Raw genomic sequence first — 25,575 nt, forward strand, 5'->3', positions numbered from 1 at the left:
ATTGTCATTGTAAATATATGCCAGAGATGAAACTTGTATTGTAACTAACTGAGATGTAGCTTGTAGTTAATAAATATAAAAAAGGCAATTTAATAACATTATTTATTTATTTTTATACTTTTTATCATATAAGGAACGGAAACTAAGAATTCCATGTATAACCAAAATAAAACTGAACACTGAAACATAAATCAATTTAAAAATTCTGTTGTGCTTGAGAACACATTCAATACTATCATCGCAGTAGTTCAACGAAATGTCGCTGTATCTTTAAAATGTACAACTTACACTATGTTGTATATACTAGAAGATCTCGATAACAAGTTCTCATAATTACAACTAAATGGTTTGGGATAAAATCTGACGTTGGGTGCAATCGAAGCAATTAAATTCTGTAATACAGCTAAAGCTAAAGCAACAGCTAAAGCAGTCCGTAGGCTTAGGTATTATCCGTATGTACGAATACTTACTTTAAGACATGATATATGTCATTCTCAGTTTGTACGATCGTTTGACTGTACCACGAGTGAAGTTATGACCAGGTTGATTTAAAATAAAACTCCAGTATCTGATAAACTAACTTTGAGTTTATTTTTACCATTTACACTTGACAATGTATCGTTATCTGTTGTTTGCTACGGGTCGTAGCGCGTAGAACGCCGCTACATATGTTATAACAAAGGAAATTCGAACAAATCACATAAAAATCATCTAAACACAAACATAGACAAGTGACTTTGATGACAAACGAATTAAAATTCAGACGAGTAACATTAAAACATCATGCATTGCGCGTAATCACACATTACATTAGTTCACATTAAAATTTTCGTTACAGTTTATAATAGTAGGAACGGTATATTTTTCTATTAAAGAATTTTTAAAATAATTTAGTATTACAATACAGTATAGGAACTATGATAGACACGCTACCTTCTTTACGATCGTAAAACTTATTTTGTATTAGTAACCATTACATATCTAATGAAATTCTACGCACATAAATAGTTGTGGTGTAACAAAATAATATAAAAGTGCTGTATATGAGACAATATTGGGGAACAAAATATGCTAAGAATAAAACAATAACATGACCGTGGCGGCCGCGGCGCCTAGTAGCGGATGCAACAGACTCACCCGAATTAATCTTAAATATTAAAATTTGTTCGGAAATAATAACCAAACTAGATGCACTTATATTGAAATATACATAGGAACCATGATTCATTCCGCGGGCTGTCGTCCGCGGAGACACAACATCGTTTTACCGACATATCCACCTACGCTACGCTAACCGAACTTACTGCGTACCCTCCACTGTAAAACGATCAAAATAATTTAATTAAAAACTTTTAAACGGCGACAACGTTAGGAAGGAGCAAACGAAACGCTTCAACAAACTTCAATATTACCTTATTAAACACTAATCTCAACTCCGTCAAACAAAATAATAATGTTGTATAAACGCGCGCCTTCGCGTCGGCAATGTTGCGTGCGCGCAATGCGTCTCCCTTCACACGTGATGGTCATTCGTGACACTATCTACAGCATCTTGTCTCGTTCCGTCTCCGATGGAGTTCTTCGATATAGTATGAAATGAAATTTGTGAAAGCTTAATGTAACCCCAGATCCCCCGGGGAGGTGTAAGGCGATCATAGGGAGACGCAGCGCGCCCCATTGCACAAAAGACATAACAAGGACCGCCGGCTACCGGTGGAATAAAACATTGCACTTTATAAAAATCAAACTCAATGTTGTAGTAGGATCCGCTCATAGATAAAATATTGTATTAGACTCCGCTAGATAAAATGTAAATATGTAAAATATTTTTAATAACGTTCTGTGCCATTGAAAATATAAGGGACTCCACGCACACAGCAAGGTGATGACGATACAAGGACACACAGACGCATGTATCCCCATTCCTTCGATCACTTATGCCACTACTAATAATCATTACAATATCAATAAAAATTCAAGAATCACACTTAGTTCCAAAATAAACTCACTTGTATGCGAGGTAGGCTGAGCGCTGGCGCACAGCCCGAGTTTCGAGTTCGTTCGTTTTGGAAAAGTTTGCTACGTTAATAATCATTATAATAATTAACCGTTACCGATAAGCCTACGCGGTTCCGTCGCGTCTCCACGGGCGGCTCTCGAGGCATCACACCTCAACACTTCGCTCTTTTCGCCTGCGACACGCATCACCTGCAGCCTGTAAAGGCTGCGGATTTAAGTTCATGCGAGATTCTCCCGCGCGAGAGGACAACCGCTCTACTGCCTAACATATTATGTACTAACTTCGCCTCACGTTAAAAAAATCATATATACGTATATATATCTTCATACATTTACGATGCATCAGGAACTTCTTACGAGAACATATCTATGCCTAAAATTAGAACGATTATATGTATGTATTACATAGCTTTAAACAAATAATTAAATCGTAATTATCAATATCGATAATATTATATGCCATAAAGATAGGAACTTGCTTTCCTGGGAGACGATGGTAAAGTTTAGTGACGCGCCCGCTCGGACGCGGCTCGTCGCCGCAACGATAAACGTATATATTAAAACCTGTCTAACGTATGATATGAAGTGCGGCGCACGGCTCGGCGAGCGGGCCGCCGCCGCCGCCTCCCAGTACGCGGCGGCGGCGTGGGACTCTCATTAACCTACACTTACACGACTACAAGCTTTAAATATTATAACTAGGAAAGTGCCGTTTATCGCGGCTACCGTCAACGAAAAGAAGCTTTAAGACCTAATAGTGAACTGTTGCGTTGTCGGACAACGACATGAGCGAGGGGCTCTAGTTAGTAACTATACATTTCATTCGGAACAGGCTTAGTGACCTGCGCTGGCTAGAGGCAACTCGCCTGCTTGCGGGAAGCGTGGGCCGGGCGCGCAGAAATTGACGTTGGAGTCTTTCGGGGTAGAGTCCTGCGCGGCCCGTGCTGCCAGCAATGTGATCTGGTTTACTACGTCCTCCATTTCGTGGGTCAGCGGCTCGGATGCAGGTGGCTGGAGAGGGGACATGGAGTTTCGTATGTGGGCCGCTGTCTCAGCGTGTCGTCGAAAGTCCATGGCGTTGCGGAAGCGTTCCCCAGGACAAGTTCTACACTCCAGAGAGGGTTGCACAACGCGGATCACGCCCCGGGCTGACTCTCTGCCTGCGTAGCATGAACGGGCTTGGTGTACTTGAAGGGGAGCACCAGATGGGAATGCTACTTTGCAGTGCTTGCATACATAACAGAGATCGTAGTCCAGTTCTCTAGCGCCCACTGGTATCTCGGTGGCGGGCGGAGGCAAGCGCAAAGTAGACGCTCCTGGATCAGCTGCAATATGCCGAATTTGTTCAAGTGTTGTTGCGGGAAGCTGAAGAACACTTGCTCCGTTTCCTGTCTCCACGATTAGGCCTTGCGGCTGTGGTTGAGGTTGAGGTTGCATTGTGTTCGGACTTGTACCTGTAACAATAAAAAATACAATGAGATATGAACTTGATTATGATATATGAGAAAAAAAGAGAATTCGATTTTAAATTTGGTATCTTGTTCAAATCTTAACTTTTATATATGTATTCGAAACGCCTAAATGCAAATGCGTAAATGTCATCTCAAGCATTGATATGTATCGTATAAAAACGCAAAGCCATCAATCTGAGCTCTCTGCCCCTATATAGGCCTAATTTGGGTGTTCCATTGTTCCTTAGCACCAGGTACTTTACTCAAGACGATTGTAGATTCGTGATGCGTTTCTAACGAGGTCTACCCGCCTCAATAATTGATTCGAACTCAGTTTTATGCAGTTTATATTCAAGAATGCATAATACATACTTGATGTCGCGTTTAAGCGTTCAGTACAATGACCGATTATAGACATGGACAATTTAATAGACGAGGATCAAACACTATTTACCAGTTCTTCAATAAAAAATAGTATGTGTTTTAAGATTAAAATTAAGACAATGAACAAATGTATTTGTGTCGTATTAAAAACTTTAATAATAATATTAATTTATTTGCAAGAATATAGTACAAAAATATGATGTTCTGCCACACGTAATGGCATGCAAACGTGTATTCAAAGGTGTAATTTTACATAGGAGCCAAATATTATATTACAATATGAGTCATATCATTAAACTCAAGTCTTATGTTATTTTATACCATTAATAAAATATATTATTACGTTATCAAATTAATATTAATGATATTGTTTCATTCTAATTATCATATTAATAGAATATTTATTTTCCAGAAGCATTATATTAAGTCGATTGTTATAAACATATAATTAATATTTTCATTTCCAGACAAAAGGTGTTTTTCCTATATATTTCCAGATTAATTTTTGGCATAACCAATTTATCCCCATGTAGCAATGTAATGCACAGACATTTTCAATGATCGACTATTCTGGCGCCATTCTTTGATATTCCTAAGCTAAGCCATTTCAATTGCACGCAAGGATATCTATTTGAATAATATCGTGCGAAACCGACCGAGGCTTGATTCAGTTAACAATCGACTTGATTGGACCGTATAATGAAGCCAGAGGCTAATATTCTTCAAACAATGGATATTTCATATCCATATCATTACGTCACTGAACAACAAAGTTAATTTGTCAATTAGGCTGTCTAATGACATTTATTGCGTATAGCTAGTACTATAACTGTTAGTCATAAACTTCGCCTTTAAGGGAAGTTGTTAGCACTGACAAAATTTGTTGGTACCACTAATCATTCTTTGCTGATTATTCGAGAGCGGAACAGATGTTGGTGAGTTCTATATCCATGATTTATCGTGGCAGTTAGTACATAAAATTTAATAATAAATAAAGAAAATCACTAGATTTACAACTGAAAGTAATATTGACTTTATTAACCGTGACACAAAGCCGCTTCCACACGCGGCCATGACGTTAATTCGCAACCCTTTCTGCCAATTAGTTTCAAAATATCCACACTATTGTGCTGCTAACACCGCGTACCGTCGCATTAAAGTCCCAATTACGACATGGCAATTTAAACTTTATTTATATAGAATTAAAGTCTAATTCCGACGATTAGGGCACAGTCCAGTTGGTCATTTCATCGGACGAGCAAGTAGGTTTAAGTCAAAGGGCTTCTTAATCCGGACTTGTAGGTCGTTACGCGTTATTATAACGCGAACCGAGCCGGCTACTTCTTCGCTCATTTACATCTCATTAAGGTTGCTATTATTGGAGTTGAGGACAGTATTTATTCTTTGCGGGTTATATTTTTTTTTTACATTTTAAGAAATTACTAAGAAGTCATTATAAAGTGTCAGTCGTTTGAGATTGACGGGTTCAGTTATTGACCACTGTAGCTATTTAAATGTTTAATTTGTATTATTTATATTATTTAAAGTGGTAACATTGGAAACGGAAGTGTCAAGAATCACTCATGTTCCACATAGGACACACATATATATATCGTACTTTTAAAATTAGAACAGATGCATTTAAAATAAAAACAAATTCAATATTTAAAATAAGAACAAATTGAACTTTGACATTGGCATATCGCAGAAAGCAGTAAAGTGACCAATTACAGGACTCCCGTATTCGGTACAGACTGTAGATACTCCCATCAGAATGATTGATGGTAATTAAAGTGGAGCTCAAGCAAACATGGATTCGCTTTGGGACAGTTTGCATCAAGATACATGTCAGCCGTATTAGGCAATTTGATGGTACGATATGTTTGTTACCAATTACTTGTTTAATATTATGTAGTATTAAATGTTTGAATGCTTCACAGTGGTTTGAACGTACTGCTAATTTGGTAAAATAACAAACAGATATCAATGGTTTAATACTGATAAGGAAACGTAAGACAAATACAGTCTATGTATAGGTTTATAAATGTTAAAATAATAAACACGCTACTTATTATTAATTATTATCTTATAGTACCATCTCCTTTCGAAGGTTGGAGAACATCAGGGCTACTTTACTCTTTAATGCCGCGCTTATCAAGTACTTAGGGCCAGGTCTTCTACTACCACTATACCTTGGATTGGTTGAAGGAGCTGATTTATTACGTACGTTTATTAGTCATAAACAATATAAATTACGCAATAATTTTCATAGCATCAATGTACTGTCTTAAAAATAGTTAACACATCACTTATCTCCATAAATAGTAGATAGTAACTGGCCTGAATACAGATTAAAAAACATAACGAATATGACGTTAGCGATAGTAGTATGAGCTTACGTCGCGTAGGCGATAAGTTTAAGATAGGTTGAGTAGGTTCTATAAATTGTTCAAGCATGAATGAATACTGGTAGGAAACCCTTGGTGTCAGGTGTTAGTCATCAGTAACCCAGTACGCGTGTAAGCACCTAATCCTTTCCCTCACCGCATTATAATCTTATTTGCATATAAAATGTTTCGGCTTTGTTTTTTAGTTTGCGTTCTTTACATTGTAGAGTGGGTAATACTAAATTATTGCTAATAAAGATAAATATTAATTATAATATATAAATATGTCCTATTAGCAATGACATAGTGATTATATCGTGGATTACTTTGTGTAAATAATCAGATATTTTCTTGAATTTAAATCTAGAACCACCAGTTAATTGGGTAGTAGTTGTAGTCAAATTCCTCTTATTAGTTCCGTGTCTAATACTTAACACTGTTACAATTTAGTGCCTACATATACGTTGTGACAGAGAACGCACGAGTTTGGAAAAGGTGAAGAAAAAGCTCGAGTATATAATAGTCCAGATCCCGAAGGCTATACGTCCCTGCAACACGCTAGATACTATTTGATTAAATTATTAAAAGTAATACTACTCTAGTGTGAGTAATGAAACAATCGAATAACTTCAAATCAATCGTAACATATGTGTTCAAGTAGGCTTCTTTGCTAAGTATATCGGGAGCCATATGGCGTAAAGAAAATGTATAATCGTTATTCCATCCCCGTAGCAATTTTAACGGCCATTAACCAATAATTTCATCGAATTTTATATCCATCACGCCGCTTGAGTGGCCTCAAACGTCCATTATCTCAACTTCCTTAGAACTCCCTGCGGAAATCTCACCGCATTCAAATATTTAATTACTTTAGCTCTCGATCATTCATAAACTTGAGCGGGAGTGCTATCATAAAACGCGCTAATGCCTTATAATTAAAATATTCTCAACAAGCCGTGGCGTAATGGCACCTCGGGCGACGGTCTCCTTCGATGGAAAAAAACGCATAAAAAATTACATTCACCCCAGAGGACTCACCCCTTGTGTTGGGAAAATCGATTAAAAAGAGGAGTCGCGGGGTGGGGTGGCCGGGTGTGGGGGGAAGTTTAATATGTACGAAAAAATGCACGACGCCGCGGGAGCGAGGGAGAGATCCCAAGGAGCGCGTTGCCTTCAATTTTTATAATTACGTTCATACGTGAGCGCCGAGAGACGGCTACGAGCGCAGTTTATTTACACAAATATACCTCTCGTAAAGAACGGAGAATGCTCACATAAAATTCACTTTTTGTATGTTACTTTGTACTCAGAATGTATGTTTAAAAGATATAAACGACGCATTCTAAACTATTATAGAAAAATTTAAGGCTTTATAATAAACAAGCTTTATCAATTACACTTTCAATAAACGGGTATATTTATTATTTAATACGTAGTTACAATATGGAGCAATCGTATTCATAGATCACTTAACATAAATACAAGATTTGACGGCCTATTTACATTCTCAACGACAATATGGGAAACTTTTTCACTCTACGACAAAATCAATTTCCATCCGTTGGAGATCTTAAAACTTTCCACAGAGTCGGCAATCAAGGAAAGAAAGAGGCAATAAGAGCGGGATAACCTACAGAGGACCTCTCAGGAGACGTTTGCAAATGAGCGAGTACGCACACACGCGCGCTAATCTCGTCCACACACGTTACCCGCGCGTACATTTTATAAATAGATATCGCTTTTTTTATCCGGGTACAAGAATACGAGGGGGTGCCACCTCGGGGGTTCACCCTGCGGGGGACGTGTTGGATTTCAGATTGCTACGAACTGCAAAAATGAGGGATGAAAGAAATATAGCTTAAAACGCAGATATTTCCCGGCGTCTTAAGGCGCGGGTGGCGGGGGGTGCGAGGGTGTGTGTGGAACAAAGTAGAGGCGATATTGAACCAAAATGAAATAGTAAACGAACCGTGCTCGTCCGTTCTAATGCGAATTTATAATTTGGACATCGCCCTGCGCTTTGAACTTCGAGGGGCTGAGGTGCACAAAGAGTGCCGATCTCATTTGTGAATGGGGGACCTGACCGCTGATGCCAAACTTTTTACATTAACTTTTAAGGGTTTTCTACTAAGTGCATATACGTTAGCAAAACTTTAAGTGTACGTTAATAATTCACAATCATTTGTTAAGTTTATATGGAGATAATAATATTTATCTGACGATAAAGTGTTTACTGTAAAGCCTGAAATGTTACATACACATATTAGTAATTTATATACGGTAGAATTAGCTTGAACTTATTTTTTGCTTTATAAAGGAATTTCCAAACATTCAGTTTTACATTAAGCGTTGAAGGACCTCATTCGAAGATACATACATGATTAAGCCTTTATTAGTAGGAATGCTAATAGAGTCGTTTCGGTACAATGAGCAGTGTTTAGGCGTATCCTCATTGCAGGTTAACGCGTATGTCCGCCGACCTAATTGCCGTCGCGTCGTCTAATCGGGATATGCGCCATGCGATAATTGTACTGGATTGCTTATGAACTGTAGAACCAAGAAGAGGTACCATACAAAAAGTCCAAACGTTAATACTATTTATCTGTCGTTGTGTTTCATAGTCAAATTCACACAGCAATAACATTATATGTAGAAAATATTTGGAACAATAAATCGTTAGCAACGTTCATTCGAACTTACAAATGAGGATGGATGCAGTTGAAGATGGCAGTGATGTAATCGATTACGTATCTGCAATTATTCATCATCTTTGCCTTTATTACGGAGACAATTGCGAGTCTTACTAATTCCCTAATGAGTTATGTAGGTGTAGCGCGGGCGAGTAACAGTAGTAGTTAACAATTTAACTAGTTGTCGCATATTAGCGTTAAGCAGATAAATACTAAGTGCACAAAACCCCAAATTGAAAGTCAATGTATACAGGAAGCCCGTAACGAAATAGGCAGTCTAAACGGGCAAGTGAAAATTGCGAACGTGAACTGGAAGAAAAATATTAAAAATTAATCAGGCCTTCTTCGGCAGAGGGCACATGTGTCGACAAAAAACAGTCCCTCGTTTGAGCACGTGCGAAGAGCCGTTACGGGACCGTTTCACTGCCGAGTTAAAAGTTCTTTCGGACAAACAGAGGATTTGTCACAATTACGGCGGGCGGCGCGTCCCTACTTGATTAAAACCTAAATCACGTGACGTGTTTACAGCCTCGCCGGAGGTGTTTTCAATTTGCCGACTCCTAGACTCGCCATTGGCGTGCGGAACACGTTTCGACGCACCTATCTGGGGTCCGGCGTTTTGAATTTGTTGCGAATTAAATTATTGACGATCTAATCTGCCGGACCGATCTGAAAAACACCAGTCAGTCACGATTTTTAATTACATTCAAACGCTGTATCCGAAATCCGTGAACAATTACGACGACAACGATATTTAAGCCGTAAAAACGTTCGTGAAAAGAGGAGATTAACATTTGAATTAATCGGGAGATTAAACATAATGAAAGAAAATCTCATTACGACCGGTATAATGGCGGTGTGAAATATCCACCGGAAAGAAAAAATGCGGCACAAAAGAAAAGGCGAGCGCGAAGAAAATTAAAAGCCCGAACGAAATTAAAAAAATGTAATCGACGCTGGTGCGATTAGGGAGAAATGCAAACAGGAGGTGAGGCAGCGGAGAGCTGGGAGAGTGACTTTAGAAGTTCTCAATTAAAGAGCGGGTGCGGAATATCTTGTTGTAATTAGATTTTTCTCATCTCCTTAAGTCAGCAAGCTCGTTGGCTGACACCCAGCATGTTTAATTTGTAACCGAGACTTGTTAGCATCCGTTTTTCTTTTAATTTTATTCTCTCTCATCCGCAGTGTAATTTACCCTGATTGATATTAAATTAAGTGCGCCTGAGTCAACTTCATTACTCTTAAGTATATTATGTCCAACGGAAGCTGTGTGCTGAAGAGTCTTTGTGTAGTTCACTTGCATTTTTTAAGATTTGCCTTTGTATGTTGCCCTTTACCAAAATCAAATCAGTTAAGAGGTTTCCCGAATAATATGCAAGGAATTTAACTACTACTAGTAAAAATTAGGTATTTAAAATATATATCAAATAACGTTGTTCCATTCCGAGTTTTATTCTAAAAGATCTATAAATATTTAAGCTAAATTGCCGTCCACTACACCTTTTTTTTAGCGACATCTAAAACTAGCTTAACAATTCCATTTGATAATATGTATCTATATATCACTAAAATGAAGAAGTCAGCAATCATTCTGTGTTTTACTTACTAGTTTGAGGATTGGTTTTATTATGCAAGCTATAAAAATTCCACCTCTAACCGCAGATTATGTCCTTAAGTCAACCAACAAAAAGCTTCAAACTTCCCCAGTGTCCCCCAAAGGAACTCGAAGTCGGACTTTGAATTTCTAATTAATTTTCGTCCAAGCGTCGAGGCGTAATTAAACATTTCGCCTTGTAATTACAGACGCTTAGAGTTGTCGGATGTTGTCGGAAATTGCCGGGGATTGTCGGGATTTAAGTGGTCGGTCAGTGGCCAATTAAGCTTGTCTACGTTGGCGATTAAGCAATTAACGGAGTTAGGGGACTGCTCATTTAACTTGACTCCGATTTTCCTGTTGGAAACTTTTGGTTTTCAACTTTTGTTTTGAAAATTTCTCTTGAACTTAGGTCGATTGGGGTGCTGCGGTTTTATTGTGACAATTTGATCCTGATGTTTTAATTAAACTTTTCTATAAAGTTTGTATTGTTTCTCTTAGCTGTTTATATATGTATACCACGTTGTTTGCATGCAATGGCAATTAGCCTTTTTGTTGTTGTGTATTTGGCCTTTAAGGCAACATAAGTAAATATCAAATATGCTATGCATGTTCTGCGCATAGGCATTTTTAGCGTTGTTTTCTCAAACAAAATCAACAAGTGAAATATTACTCTATAGATTTAAAACCTCAGCACATTATTAACTCCACCCATTAACCCTAAATCTTCATAACAATTAAGCGTCAAATCACAGAGCAGCGAAAGGGTTAAGCTATTAATTAATGTCGGAATCTTCTTGCAAACAAGATATCATCCCTCCAACCCTAAACAATGTTGTTCTAATTCAATAAACGAGTAAACAGTTTCGAAGAAGGGTTAATTTGCGTGTTGGTAGGGTTAACTGGTAAACTGTTGCTTCGTTAGGGCGCGACGATTAATGAGCGGAGGGCTCAATTCATGGGAAGTTGTGGCAGGTCAGTATTTCGTAATTAAGGAATCGCGATATTGAAATTGAAGCGGTATGATGGTCTTTTTTTCGGAATGCTTAATGAAATGTTTTGTAAAATTGTTACGATAGAAATAATAAACGGGTGATATTAGAGAGTTTTGGAAGTAAAACTAAACTTTGTAATTTATGCATAGGGTAAACAATATAGAATCGTTTTTACTATGTAAGTAAAATACTCCACGAACAACTTTTAGTCATATTCAAAAAGGTATTTTTACGAATTCTATTGCTTCATTGGAATATATCACAAACTTATAATTAGGTTAAGAAAGGGTCGTCCTATAATTATTATTCGTTAAAGTAAAAGTGAAACAAAACGGAAAGACAAATGAAAAAATGTTATCGACTAAGGGCGGGGCTCATACATTTATAATCCACTAATTTGTTGTTTGAAACGGGTCAAATTATAGCTTTACAATTATATTAGTATTAATGAGACCATCCCACTGAATATTTTTTTAAAGGCGCGATTTACAATATTGTTTATTCACGTTATTACTGGACTGAACGCGCTTTTGCTTGACATATGTATCACGAATTTTTTTGTGTACATTTGTATAAAGCAGTTGCAGTTGTCCATCTAGTCTGAGTAGCATATGTTGACCTTACTGTGTCCACGTAAGTCTCCGTTGAACTGATTTTAGTTAAACAGGAATTGGATGTTTATTTATTTCGCACTTTAAGACGTGTTAATAATATTGTATATTTAAATACAAAGGAAGTTTTTGAAGTTATACTTCTATTGGCGCGGTAGGGAAAAATAATGGGAGTAAATTTTTCCGATCACACCGTCACAAAAAAACGACACCCTGAAGTTAGCATAGTCAACATTTTAATTCCATTCCATTTTTTTAATTATGTTATATTTAAATATATAGACTTTATTTAACTAGAAAATGCGTTATAATAAAACTTTAAATGTATTAAATACCTTTTTTGTATTGTCAGTGTTGTTATTTCTACAAACGTAGAATTAGGCAAGATAAAGATATTTTCCAGAAAAATAAAGTAAATAGTAGGGAAAATTATTTAAGGAACCATTTTTATTAAGAGAAATCAAATATTTGATTAAAATTAAGCATACAAATTAGTAAGATCCCAAATCACCCCAGGAAGTTTATTTAAAGAATCTTCTTTCTTTCTAGTCTCAAAAGTATTTCAGAAAATGTATAAAAAATGTTCTCTGCGATTTTCTTTACATTTTCACATTCTACTCAATAACACACGTTATTTAATCTCAACGCTGTAATTATAACAATATTCAATAGCCTTGATTATAAATGATTTTTCACCAAAGCGAATTGGTTCAATTGATTTTATATAAACGAAATTTTAACTTTATCAATTTATGCTCGGCAAATTTATTTTGTAATTTTAAGTGCATTAAACGTTATAAAATATATAATGTATGATACGTACACCACACGTTTAATAGATATATAAAAAATAATTTTGTTTATCTGAATACATTGTTACACATTTGTTTATAAAATAGATTTAAACAATATATGCAACGAAGTGTGAACGATTAATTGAATGATAACATTCGTTCATTAAAGACGTGATAAACTATCAAACAAGTGTTATTTTTTGTTGAAATTTCACGCCCTGTTACCTGTTATACAACTAACAATTATACTTAATTATTGAGGATTTCTTAGTAGGAAGTATTCGTGTGGGTAAAATAACCGTGACTAAACGATTAAACAAAGATTTTATCAAATACAATTATTGTTCGTCGTATTTAAGTCGTTCGAATTAATTTATAAAAATATAATTGTGAATGTCGGTAACTTATCATATAATAACATTTTGTAGTAGACTAACAGATCTACGTGGAATAGATTCCAGACATGTATCAAGGGATCGTAGAACGGATGAGAAGAACTAGCAAGAAACACTGAGCCTTTAAAGTGAAATTCTTGGTTTCTTTCTTACAAAGCGTTCTTTGCCGTAACCCGTAAACACGTATTTGTTGTCTTATCACACTCGTGCGACATTGACAATGTGTAAGCGTGACAAAACATTCTTTCAATCGGATGTGTTTAGTGTGAGTAACACGAGGGTTTGTATTACGATCACAAACTATTATGTATTATTAGAAGTTTTCACTGAAATTTTAGTTGTAGAACAAAACAGGGATACGGGAAGTGGAATCGATCGTGCGGCGAAATTTTGATTGATTGCATTGCTAAGTGTAGTGTAACCAATCTTATTGAAAACTGCCATTGTAGGGCATCAGAAAGGCCATTGCTGTGTTCGACGCTTGTCAAATGGTTTAAATTGAAAAAATCAGGGGACAACCCTAATTCATACCGTGTCGTTTCGGCAAAGGGAGTTGATTTTAACAAATTTTAATGGCGGTTGGAAAGTTTATTTTGTCGATGTAAATGTTGCGTTTTAAGATATCAAAATAATATTAAGATAACTGTTTAAAGCAGCAAATCAATACAATATTAGAGCTCTGTTCAAGTTAGATTAGCCATATAGAATGTATTAGGAAGGACAGGTCAAAAGTACTCATAACCGACGAAATTGGTTGGTGATGTTCATGAAAGAGGATGAAGCGTGAGAGGTACGTCAGGACCGTAGCAAGTGGAGAGCCACGGTCACTACCCGTTCGGGAGAAACTCGTACGTGTATAGATCGATAAGGAACATTAAAGTACTTTGATATACAAAGTACACGTACGCACATGTTTATGTAACGATTATATAAAACTATTAAAATTAAATATAGGAAAAAATCTGTTTCAAAGCACATCAGATTTCAATGTGTTTTCAATTACAATCGAAGGGCTTATTTAACTAAGAGAGGGAGTTTATTGATTTTTAAACTTCAAACGAGATTCTTTTGGATTTCTATTCATGAGGTATGTATGTATGTATACTTTTATGCAATATATATTTTTTGAGAGTAAGCGAGTAGACTGGATCTATCCAGGTCAACATACGGAGTACTTCTTCATTCATATATAACGAATAACTATATATGTATATATATTATGAATTGTCATCTTAGCTTTGTGCTATAATTGTTTCGAATTGGTAGCCATTGGACGCTGCACCAATTTGACAAAATACGTATCGAAGAGACGTTGTTTGTCAAATACCTCAACCTCAAACCTAATTGGTAGGTTTCGAGTATTCGAACATAGACAAAGTAAGCATTATTATTTGTGTTATAGTATCTGAAACTAACTAATGGACGATACTTTAAATTTTAGTTCACGTTAGTTTAGCACGATTATCAATTATTAAACAATAATTCTGTAATTCCTCCTGTGGTAATATGTTCTTAAATTGTATTAATATTTTACGTAGCTTATCTGGTTTACTAAATTGTAAAAGTTTTTTAAAAGCTAAAATCAATGTTCACAGAACAAGGCGAAATTCGTAAGTTTTAACGATGTTTAAATAAAAATTCGTAAACATCGTTAGAGAAACAACAATTAGAATAACCAATATTGAAGTATAGCCTGGAGCTACCCCACCCAAAACTCCCTTATTTTATCTAATCAAAAAGTTTTAAAAGGAAAAATTATTCTGGCCTTTATTATGAGTCAACTTTCCTGAGGGGTGTGTTTTAATAACGATTGTGCTAAAGAAATACCGCGGAAAACGTACAGATATTTTTCTTTTGAATTTTTGTTTGGGTGTTGGGATTAAGCTTTAAGGGGACTTTTAACTCTAATAAGAAATAATTCTAATGAGTATCTTACTCGATGTTCGTTTCAGCCAGTCATCGTTTAATCATTTGGATATGAAATCTAACAATTTGATTCGTGTAAAGAAACTGCCCTACTGCCCGAATGATGCAGTGTTTATACAGTCTGAAGGATTTGTATTCTTATTCTGCTAATTTCTCTAGACTAAAGACACCGATTTATAAAATCTTCGGCAATGCGATGCCATATTAGCCCAGAGTAACACAGACCACTTATTTCCAAAAAATTCAAGGTCTAGCTGAGCGAAGCCAAGACAAAATCAGCAGACATTTTATTTACAAAAGCTTGCCAAAGCTCGGTGGACTGATACATTGGTATAGATCGTCGTTAACCTGGCTGGTCTATGAGGTCTGGCTAGCCTGAGTTCTATGACAGTCTTAATGTTGGTCTTCCAGACAGAAGCGTAGTGATTCAGAAATAATGTTGGAGAGTTCGCTCCACAGAAATAGGACCTAAAAAATTCACTGAAGTATGAGCGTCAAAAATCAACGTATTTGGTTACTTCAAGACGTCGCAAAACGAAAATTCGATATAATTAAAGGAAGGAAAAATTGTGATAAAAAGAGGGTCGCAAGTGGTGACTCCCTCGTTTACTCGGCGTTTTTTCTAAAAAAACACTTCTAGCCTGTTTATGAAACTCGCCCTACTTGTCAGGTCTTAAGGTGCAAATTTGTGTGAACAAAAAAGTAATGATAATACTTTTGCGGCATTTATTATTGCACACCTTGTATGCGTAAATCAGAGCTTCGGGCGTAATACATTTTTCAAAGGAAAAGATGCAATTTTATGCAGAGGGAGAGATTCTATTACCAAAATTAATTGAATATTAAATCTTAAGATAATAGCTATTGGACTTTAGTAATATATAACTACTAGTACGGGCTGGTATAATTTACTTTTGCACATTTTTCTAGCCACGTCTTCTAGAAATTTGTTTTAAAACATCTTATTGGAATGCCAACCCTTATTAGATACTATAGAAGATTAAGACAAGTAACTCACGACACCCTGTAGTACTGATACTATATATAATCAAATAACAATTGAAACCTTTATTCAACTAAATTTAAATAAAAGTCGGTAAATGCTTCAACTATTGAGTCAAGGTTAAAATGCGTAATTATATTTAGTAAATATAATAACTTCAATTCTACGACCTATTTGTCTGCGCCGTAGTGTGATCTAGATTTCATGCAATAACGAAATAGTAATTGTTCTCTAAATAAAAGTACGCAAAAGTAACTATAATATATACATCACTCAACCATAATAAATACACCATAGAATACGACATGAACACAAGAAATTATAATAAAAAAATATGTGGATGTGAGTGCCATTTTTCTTGAGGATTTTAAGACGGGGCACTGATGCTACACAGGCTGTACGTCGTGTTAGTAAACCGTATACAATATCTAAGTATTACATAGAAAACCAAAGCTGTATAGTGTCAAAAAAGTGACCACGAAACTCAAATATGAGTGAGAAATAAAACTAGTGATACATAAAATCGGGGGTACTTAAAGAAGTGTTGACAATAAGGGGCTCGGATTACGGTATGTGAAGTAAGTAAAAGTGAGAAAATTAACAGAATTGTCGACGCAATATTGTAGAATAAATTCACTGATTTTCTTATGCTTTAAATATGACCTTTAGCAGATTGTATGTGAATACTTACTCGGGGCTCATGCATTTTATATAACAGCTTTTAGTGGCTTCAGTTAGCGATTAATTCTCACAAACATTTAACGTCATACTTGACACCTACATACTCTTAAAAAGTTACATTGTTCCTATGGCTTCTGGGCTTAAAACATTTACTTAGTGGGATTTCTTGGATTCTAAATTGAAAAGGCTGTTTAGATACAAATGCCGACACGTTTAATACTTTTTTATTAGATTTTAGTACTTATTCTGTCAATATACCTAGTAGGTACGCATGCGCAAATTTAACAGTATTTTTTATAGACATTTTGTCTTTATACGTATGTGATATTCAATGTTAAAATAATTCTAACGATTTTGATTTTTGTTTTATTTCACATGCTCATTTCAATAAAAGGTATTTCTCCTATGATACTATGTATTAGGTATTCTATACGATTTAGAATCTATAGTCCTGATGCTGCACGTTTTATTGTATAATTTCGGGATATTAGTAGGCATAACAGGCTCTTTAAGAAATACATTTTAACTGTTGTACACGTTTACGGTTATGGCATTGTCACGTGATGTTATTTTCCGCGGCGCAAAACTTACATATATTAATATGAATGCGGGCTCAAGGACATATTATGTAGTCTTGCCGCGTCACAGCCCACGTCCATCTCAAATTCAGATTTTTGTTGGGACAGATTTCAGCTGCATTAACATAGTTTCTAGAACTTCCCAAAACGTCATCATAATGCATTCGAACCAGGTACCTAACAGTATCTTTATCATACTGGGTTCAATTTGGTCCTTCGTAATGTCACATTTTGTACCTATTCGATCCCATTTAGCAGTCTAAGTTTCCAGAAATCAACATATCAAATAATATTTATAATAAATTTATAATAAATAATTACAGTAGGTTGAATCCTACAACCTCTGAGGGTTGACCACAGATTTCTGTTGCAATTGGTGATCAGCTCTGCCTGTCAAGTCACTGACTTGGTCTACTGGACTTGTCGGTTTCATCTCAGTATGAAAGTAGTATAGTAAATGTTAACCAGCATTAACTAAAAAAAACAATAATTACTTTTCGGGAGGTGACTGCAAGACCGCCCTTTTTAAGACCTATATGCAAAGAGTTTAAAACTTCGGAAATATAATTATTACTTATGTGTTTCATGGGTCATATAGAAATAGGTTGAACTTAATCAATAATAGAAAGTGTTATTTTATAACAACCCAACCAGGTGTCCACTTTCTCTAACAATATCCGTTACTATAATTAAGATTGTTTGTATATCATTTTTTACCCACGAAATCCCGGTAAGCATGTAGGGACCCCACGTTGCGCTCTTTTACGTTCACAAAAACACATTTTCGTAATCACCTTATAAAGGGATTACTATAAATAAAGAGGAAAAAGGAAATTAACCGCATTAGATGAGGAAAAAATATCGTCCCCTCACAATATGTGGGCACCCAGTGATAAAACACTATGTACATATTTCGCGTAAATGAAACAATGTGTTATTATTGTAAGTCAACATGGCGACTTTAACATTGGAATCGCGTCCTTATACATATTAGCCGACATACTATTTTGCAATAACTCTAAATTGTTTTTTAAATAAATAAATATTTTGAGACAATAGTGTCTAAGACATGTCTAACATCAGCCATTAAAATATCTGTAAAAATCATAACCTAAAAACGGTGTTCTTTGAGTAATCGTCTAAATTTAATGGTCGACTTAGACAAAAAAAGTGCAAAATACAAAACTACAATGTTCATACCACTCTGTTATTCGTCCCATATTAATGTTATATCCCCATAAATTGTCTTAAAGTATATTGATTTAATGCCCTTCGTTGATACTCTGTAGGCGAGGGATAAAAAAGAAAATGAGAAGTTATGTTTTCAGTAATAAAGGTCCGACGAGAGAAATCGTTTAAGACGCCAACAAATGAGCCGAAACGAATATATTTGATTATTTTTATATCCCAGTATGGCTCGGACCTAATATTTATTTGTTTTAGTACAAATTTACCGTCGTTTATACATTTCAATACGAGTAAATATCCAAAAGACAACCTAAACGTCTTAAATGTTTACTATGTATTTATTTATTGTATAAGAAGTGTTGTCAGTAGTAATATTTCAATAAAAAATGTTGCAGTGTGGTGCGCGCGCAATATAACATATTTCATATAAACATTTAAGTATTCATACAAACGTTTACCTTCGTTAAATTAAAAACTGTATTAAATCGTCTTTGATTTACATAAATATCTCTTCTTTATGGCATACCATAATGCATATTTTAACAGACTTTAATGTTTATTATCAAATGGTTAATTGTCAACTTGACGTCAATCTTTCGCTAAATATATACTATAGAATAATAAACAATTATGAAAAAGTGTCTGGCCAGTGCCTAATTGAATAAAAATGCAATAATTACAATATTCCAACAAATTCCTAGAAATTAAAAACTGTATTAAATCGTCTTCGATTTACATAAATATCTCTTCTTTATGGTATACCATAATGCATATTTTAACAGACTTTAATGTTTATTATCAAATGGTTAATTGTCAACTTGACGTCAATCTTTCGCTAAATATATACTATAGAATAATAGACAATTATGAAAGAGTGTCTAGCCAGTGCCTAATTGAATAAAAATGTAATAATTACAATATTCCAACAAATTCCTAGAATAAAAACTTTCGTCCCGCTAAGAGACGAAAAAACGTAACACACCGATCGACCCTCACATTAATGACGGGAGGGTACGGGTGATATAATGCAGTTTTTTATTGCTTACTCCTTACCCTGAAAATACTATACGCATATTATACATTTTAACTATTAATGTCCTTATGGGAGATGAGAAGGGTTCGGACTACGGCTTGAGGGTTTGTTGGATATTTTGCCCGGAAATTATTGCACTCATATTTTTTAGATATATTTTAACTGAACGTCAAGTATAATTTGGCCAAGTTTTGTTTTTAGCGTTATTGGTCGTTTATTATTTGTTTTATTATTGCAATTGATAAATAAAAACGAAAACGTAATTAGTTTTAGTAAGAGTTACTATACAATCTGAATGTATGATATTAAATATTATTAGACAATGCGGCGTATTTCATGTCGCTCCCTTATAAGTTTGTACGTCAAATTCTGAAGCAGAAAATAAAAATAAGAAATTCGACGAAGCTTAAAATTTAGCCTCCTAAGTTATAAAGAGACTGGTTTGTTGCATTGCTTGCGAGTTTCTTATCTTTCGAATTTTAAAGTGTCACTTCTACTTAATATTTTATAAATGTACTAATTATATTCGGAGTGATCCTGTCGTCTGTTTTATCACAAGGTAGCCTTTCTAAGAAAAAAATCTATTAAAAATCCCATTGTTCGCGCGGGGGCACGTCAGCACGTGACAAAAAGAACATTAATTATAATATCCGATAAAAACGCTATTTAGCTGAGAGAGGCGTTCTTTGTTTGAGACGATTGAATTTAGGATTACTTTGGAATAGCGAAGGGAGTTTTAAATTCTGCATAAATGAGGCGAGATTACGAATGCATGAAGCGTACTCGGATCGGATTACGAGAAAGCATACATCTAAGACAGTGAGTAACTGTGCGTGAACACAGAAAAACTGCCAAAATATGGGGATCCAATTCCATAAACCACGAGGTTACGCCCGAGTTATGCCTGTACGTGCTCCCACATAGTAATTAGATATTACTTCTACCCAACTAATCGTAACTCGTACGGGTGTTGTTTTTAAAGGGATAATAAATCACACTCACACCATGGCAACACTGCGACGCAATAAAAAAAAACAACAAAAAAAAAGTAACAATATCGAAGCGCGGAACAAAAGAAACTATAACGCGAAAAAATCGTTATGATAATAAAAATGGTTAAAGAGCAGTTATAACTGGAGAACAATACCGTACTTTATGCGTTCAAATCAGGGTTTGTGTAACTAGCAACTCATAGATAAACTTTTTGACGTCTCGCTCGGCTTCCACGTGGCAGCTGTCGTGAATTTTTGGATTAATTTCACTCAGATGAAGTACTGCATTATAATGAGGTATTTTGTTTCGCCTGTCTGCCTTTGTGATAACTAAAACTTCACCGCATTCTAATTAAGTGTTACGTAAAGCTGGGGTTAGATTTATAAAATTATTTTAATGTGTACAACGATATATTTAAGCGTAAAATAGTATTATTATTTTCATTTAAATTCTCAATTCAAATATTCTAAATTAAATAAATAAGTTTATAGCATATAACTTTTATACTGGCATCATATGCAAGACTAATTCTGTATTAAAGTTATTAATTCAGTGAACGGAAGATGTCGTTCGCTGTATTATTAATGGAAGTGTATCACGGGAGCCATTAGATGCGTAATTAACATGGATCTCGGACGTTAGATAAAAAAAAAACGACTCAGGCCGCGAGGCACAGGCATCGCGTCACTCGGCGACGAATAAAAACGTCATTAAAGATTGATTGCCCGGAGGAGGTATCATTAATATTATTCAATTAATAAAATGTAATTTCGCGAGGTAAAACGCTCACCCCGAGGAGGAAAAAGCAATTAGTGGCTAGATTGCAATCCGTCAAAACAACTGCGTCGAGTAGCATTAAAAAACGAGCTTTCATTAAAAATAGAATCGCGAGGGGTGAATATATAAGAAGTTTTTTGCATAAGACAGTGGCGCCCTCGTTTTTTCAAGTTTTTTTTATGTCGAAAACAAACTATGTGGGTGCGCTGTAAGCGGTTTTCGTCACACCGAGTGTTGGTATAAGCCAAGTTTTTTTTTAATTGTGCTCGTAATCATTGTTGTTATGGTTTTATAGCGGCGTAATGAGCGGAGCCGCGGTGACATTTGCATGTGATCGCGGGGTTTTTTTCATCACTTTTGTTGACGAACTTTTTTAAGCGTTTTTTCTAGATTGTTTATGGCGAAACAAGACTTTATTTCGAGTTTGTGGTTAAACATTTCAGTAGCTTGTTGTTTATGGCTTTGGGGTGGCTTTAGTCGTTTAAGTGACACCAGTGCCTACCCTATTATAAAAGCGAGATGGATTAATTACTGTAAAGAAAAGTGACATTGTAGGTACGTTAGAGACTACTGCGTCTACTAACTACTCTAATAGGACAAAAGGTAAGCTGAAAACAGTTGAACAACGATCGAAGTTGACGTGCCGACTACCTCGATTTTGTATTAGAAATCATTAAATTGGAAACATCGCTGTATCGGCAATAAACCGCTTTTCTTTTATAAATATCTCTCACGTGACGGTGCCGCGTCGTGTCACGAACCTAACGAAACGATGGAAATATTCAAATGGCGATATAAAAAAGACAAGTTAGGCAGCATTTAAAAAGCTTGTTTGTTGAGCGATGAATCGTTTCTAGACATGATATTATTGCATGCATCCGATTAGGAGCTTGCATCACGTGCACTTCTAAACTTAAAATCGAAATACTTTTAACAACGTTCTTTCGATTTCAACAATGGAAATATTAAATTAAATATAAATAAATTAAACTAGGCCTCAGATTTTTGTATCTGTTTCATGATCATTGTCAATCAAATAGGCTTGTAGGTGAAACCAGTTTCATCACGATATTTTTCTTCACCGTTCGAGCAAATGTAAAATACGAACTTAGAAATTCTATTATTTACAGCCGGGGATTATTTACTAACTAACTTACGACCTCAGGCATGAGAATCGCAAGCTGAAGCGAACACTGCTTATAAATTATACAAACTAGATATACAATATATTGAAAAGTTAACGTCTTATTAGATTAAAAATTGACATCTAATGTGAACTTATTATACGTCAAGTCAGCGTACAAATAATGAATTGGAACCCTTTAACGAAAATTGCCGTAATCGGTTTGAGACGTAAAATTAATGTTCTATAGCATATTTTAAGTGTCATATTACAATATGCACATTAATACCCTGCACCAGTTAACTGCATTGAATAATACGTTTAAATTAAATATATTTATGAATATTCATATAAATCAGCATTACCCACGTTCTAACAATAGACCTTATCGGTTCGCAATTTATTTGTTTAATTTATTGAAATTTGTTACGCGCGTTCGTATTTTTTTTTTTGGTTAATGTGTTCCGTCTCTGTCGCGATTATCACAAATCATTTATTAGAAAAGGACAAGTATACAGTGTTGGGGTCACTGTAACGATTGATTTTTGTCATCGGAATGGAAGTCATTGATAGGTTTTTTAATGGTTAAAAAAAATGGCGTCAATGGTGCGCAACCGATGCAGGACGTAATTTATTGCCAGTAATAAATTGTTCGAAATTAAATTGATTTTAAATCTCAGTAATAATTTCATGTAACATAATATGTGTATATAGGTCGTGCGTTTGAACTCCGGCTTTACCAATTACGTTTTCTACCTATTCATGTACAAGCAAAAATATACTAAGGAAATTGTTTAAATTCAAAAATTTACTTCTGTCAGAGGTCTTATATTTGCCTGTAAAAAAACACACAAATATGACCCGTGCCCTATTGCAGAGATTGGCTTAGAAAACGTATACAAGGAAATTTAAATTTCGAAGTTTTTGTGCAACGCAAAACAAAAGACACAATAAAACAAAGAAGAGTCCATAAAAATCTTATGTAACAATGAAATCTTTGAGATACGCGTAACCGCACTGTCCTACGGTGCCAAAGACAATTGTTCTATATGAAATAGCCACCGACAATAGAGGGATGAAGGGAAAAATACATTTTTCATTGTGAGTCTATGCATGACCATTGAGTACAGGTGACGTGGGGCGGACACAATGAATTGTATCAATGGACTGTCCGCTTGATAAAAAAATATTATCCCGTTTGAAAGGAATCGAAATTAATTATCAATGTGGGTGATTTCACTTATAGATAGATTTCCAATATCAGAGTTTACATTCATGAAACAGCATTTTGCATTATTTAACTATATTCTGTGGTTATGTTAAATGTTCTGATAATGATAATGTTCTGTGGTAGGTACTAGAGTATAAAAAAAAACATACATAACTTCATAACACATTTCAGCTGTCATTGCTATGACATTTAACACCTCCGTCTGCTCACAAAAAATATAACGCAAGTATGTGACTGTTTTATAATTATCAATAAATACTTGTAAAATTGTCTCACATTAACGCCTTTAATTGGTAAACATGTTGTTTTAGTATTATTTTATATTACATTAAGCCTATTCTGGAGAAATACTCCAATAAGTTTTTTATTGTTTTATAAAGGACTAAGAACAAAAACTATAGCCGGTAAATCATTTTCAACGATGTTCACGCGTCAATAAATATTTCTATATAATATGACACAATTTCGATTCATGAACCGTCATTTTGTAAACAAGTATTTACAAAAACAATTGATAGCGGGGGGATTAATACATAAAACCATTTAGACAGCTGCCGGCGCGCGCGCATCGACCATGAAATCGTTGTCAATGACAAAACATCGTATCTGATAATGCTTACAAGCCCGCAAATTGTCTACACATATATACAAACGTTTATAATGTTTTTTTTAATAGAGCTTGGGGAAATGGACAGGAGGCCTGATTTTCAGTGGTAAGAAAGGTTGAAAGGTTGCCGGCCGTTTAAGAATTGGTACTCTCGTTTTTTCTTTAAATTAGATCGGATATATTTCATTGGACAGCTGGTTCCACATGAGAGTGGTGCGCGAAAAATCTGCTTTAAATAGCGCTTAGTTGTGTTATAATGTGTATACATGAGTCAGATATAAAAGGAACCGAAACACATTTTAACTTCTAGTTGAAGTTCGAAATGCCTTGTCCCATAGTAGGATTAGATACTGCAATATCGTTTGTGATGCCGTAAAGACTACTTTAGACTTATTTTCAAGATTACTGACGCTAAAGTAGGTAATATTTAAAAAAAAATATATTTTTACTCAAAAACTGGTACACGTGTAAGATAATTTATTGAAAAGGGAAAACTTCTAAGAAAAATAAGACAAGAATTTCCGCTTCTTCTGACTGAACTTAGAAAGACAAAAAAAAAAAAGTTATTGTTTAAAGTGACGCCACAAATTTCATAATCCTGTTCTCTAAACAAAGAGATTAAAAAAATAAATCCAAAAACAAAAGCCGGTTTTCGTCGACTTATAAGAGGTGCCGTTTGAGTCGTTTGTATGAGGATTACGGCCCAGACCGCAGTATTGTGGGGAGACAATACTATCAGGTAGCTATTTCTGTATGACAATTTCAAAATTGCGCATCTTAGTTACAAGCTATTTCCAACTTTCGTCGGACGTATTAAAGTCCTTAATTAATTAATAAAATTTCAAAGGTGAATCTTCAAAGCCGGTATTGTCCTTGATAATCCAAATTATGTTTTGTCGTAGCTTAACCGTAATATAAAAATAACATTACGTATTTCGTAGAAAAATATTGATCAATAAAATATCCATATATATTGATGTTTGCCATTAACTTAATATAATAATCATAGTAAATATTATATAATATTTAAACAAGTTTATTATATAAAAACAATTATTTAATGTTTTAGGTCATTATTCAAATCTCCATATATAGCTTGTTAATTTTACAAACCT

General features: G+C 35.0%; 1 protein-coding gene across 1 annotated transcript in view; it reads right to left on the reverse strand.

The window, feature by feature from the left end:
- Positions 1-569: 569 nt before the first annotated feature.
- The window catches only part of LOC123710388 (zinc finger homeobox protein 3), a 104,488-nt gene continuing 79,482 nt past the window's right edge, over positions 570-25,575 (reverse strand). Inside the window, exon 5 of the mRNA XM_045662239.1 lies at positions 570-3,473. Coding sequence (XP_045518195.1) covers positions 2,854-3,473 — 620 coding nt within the window. The 3' untranslated portion in view covers positions 570-2,853. The remainder of the gene's footprint in view (positions 3,474-25,575) is intronic.

The sequence above is a fragment of the Pieris brassicae genome, chromosome 5 (assembly GCF_905147105.1).
Source record: "Pieris brassicae chromosome 5, ilPieBrab1.1, whole genome shotgun sequence".
Taxonomy (NCBI): Eukaryota; Metazoa; Arthropoda; class Insecta; order Lepidoptera; family Pieridae; genus Pieris; species Pieris brassicae.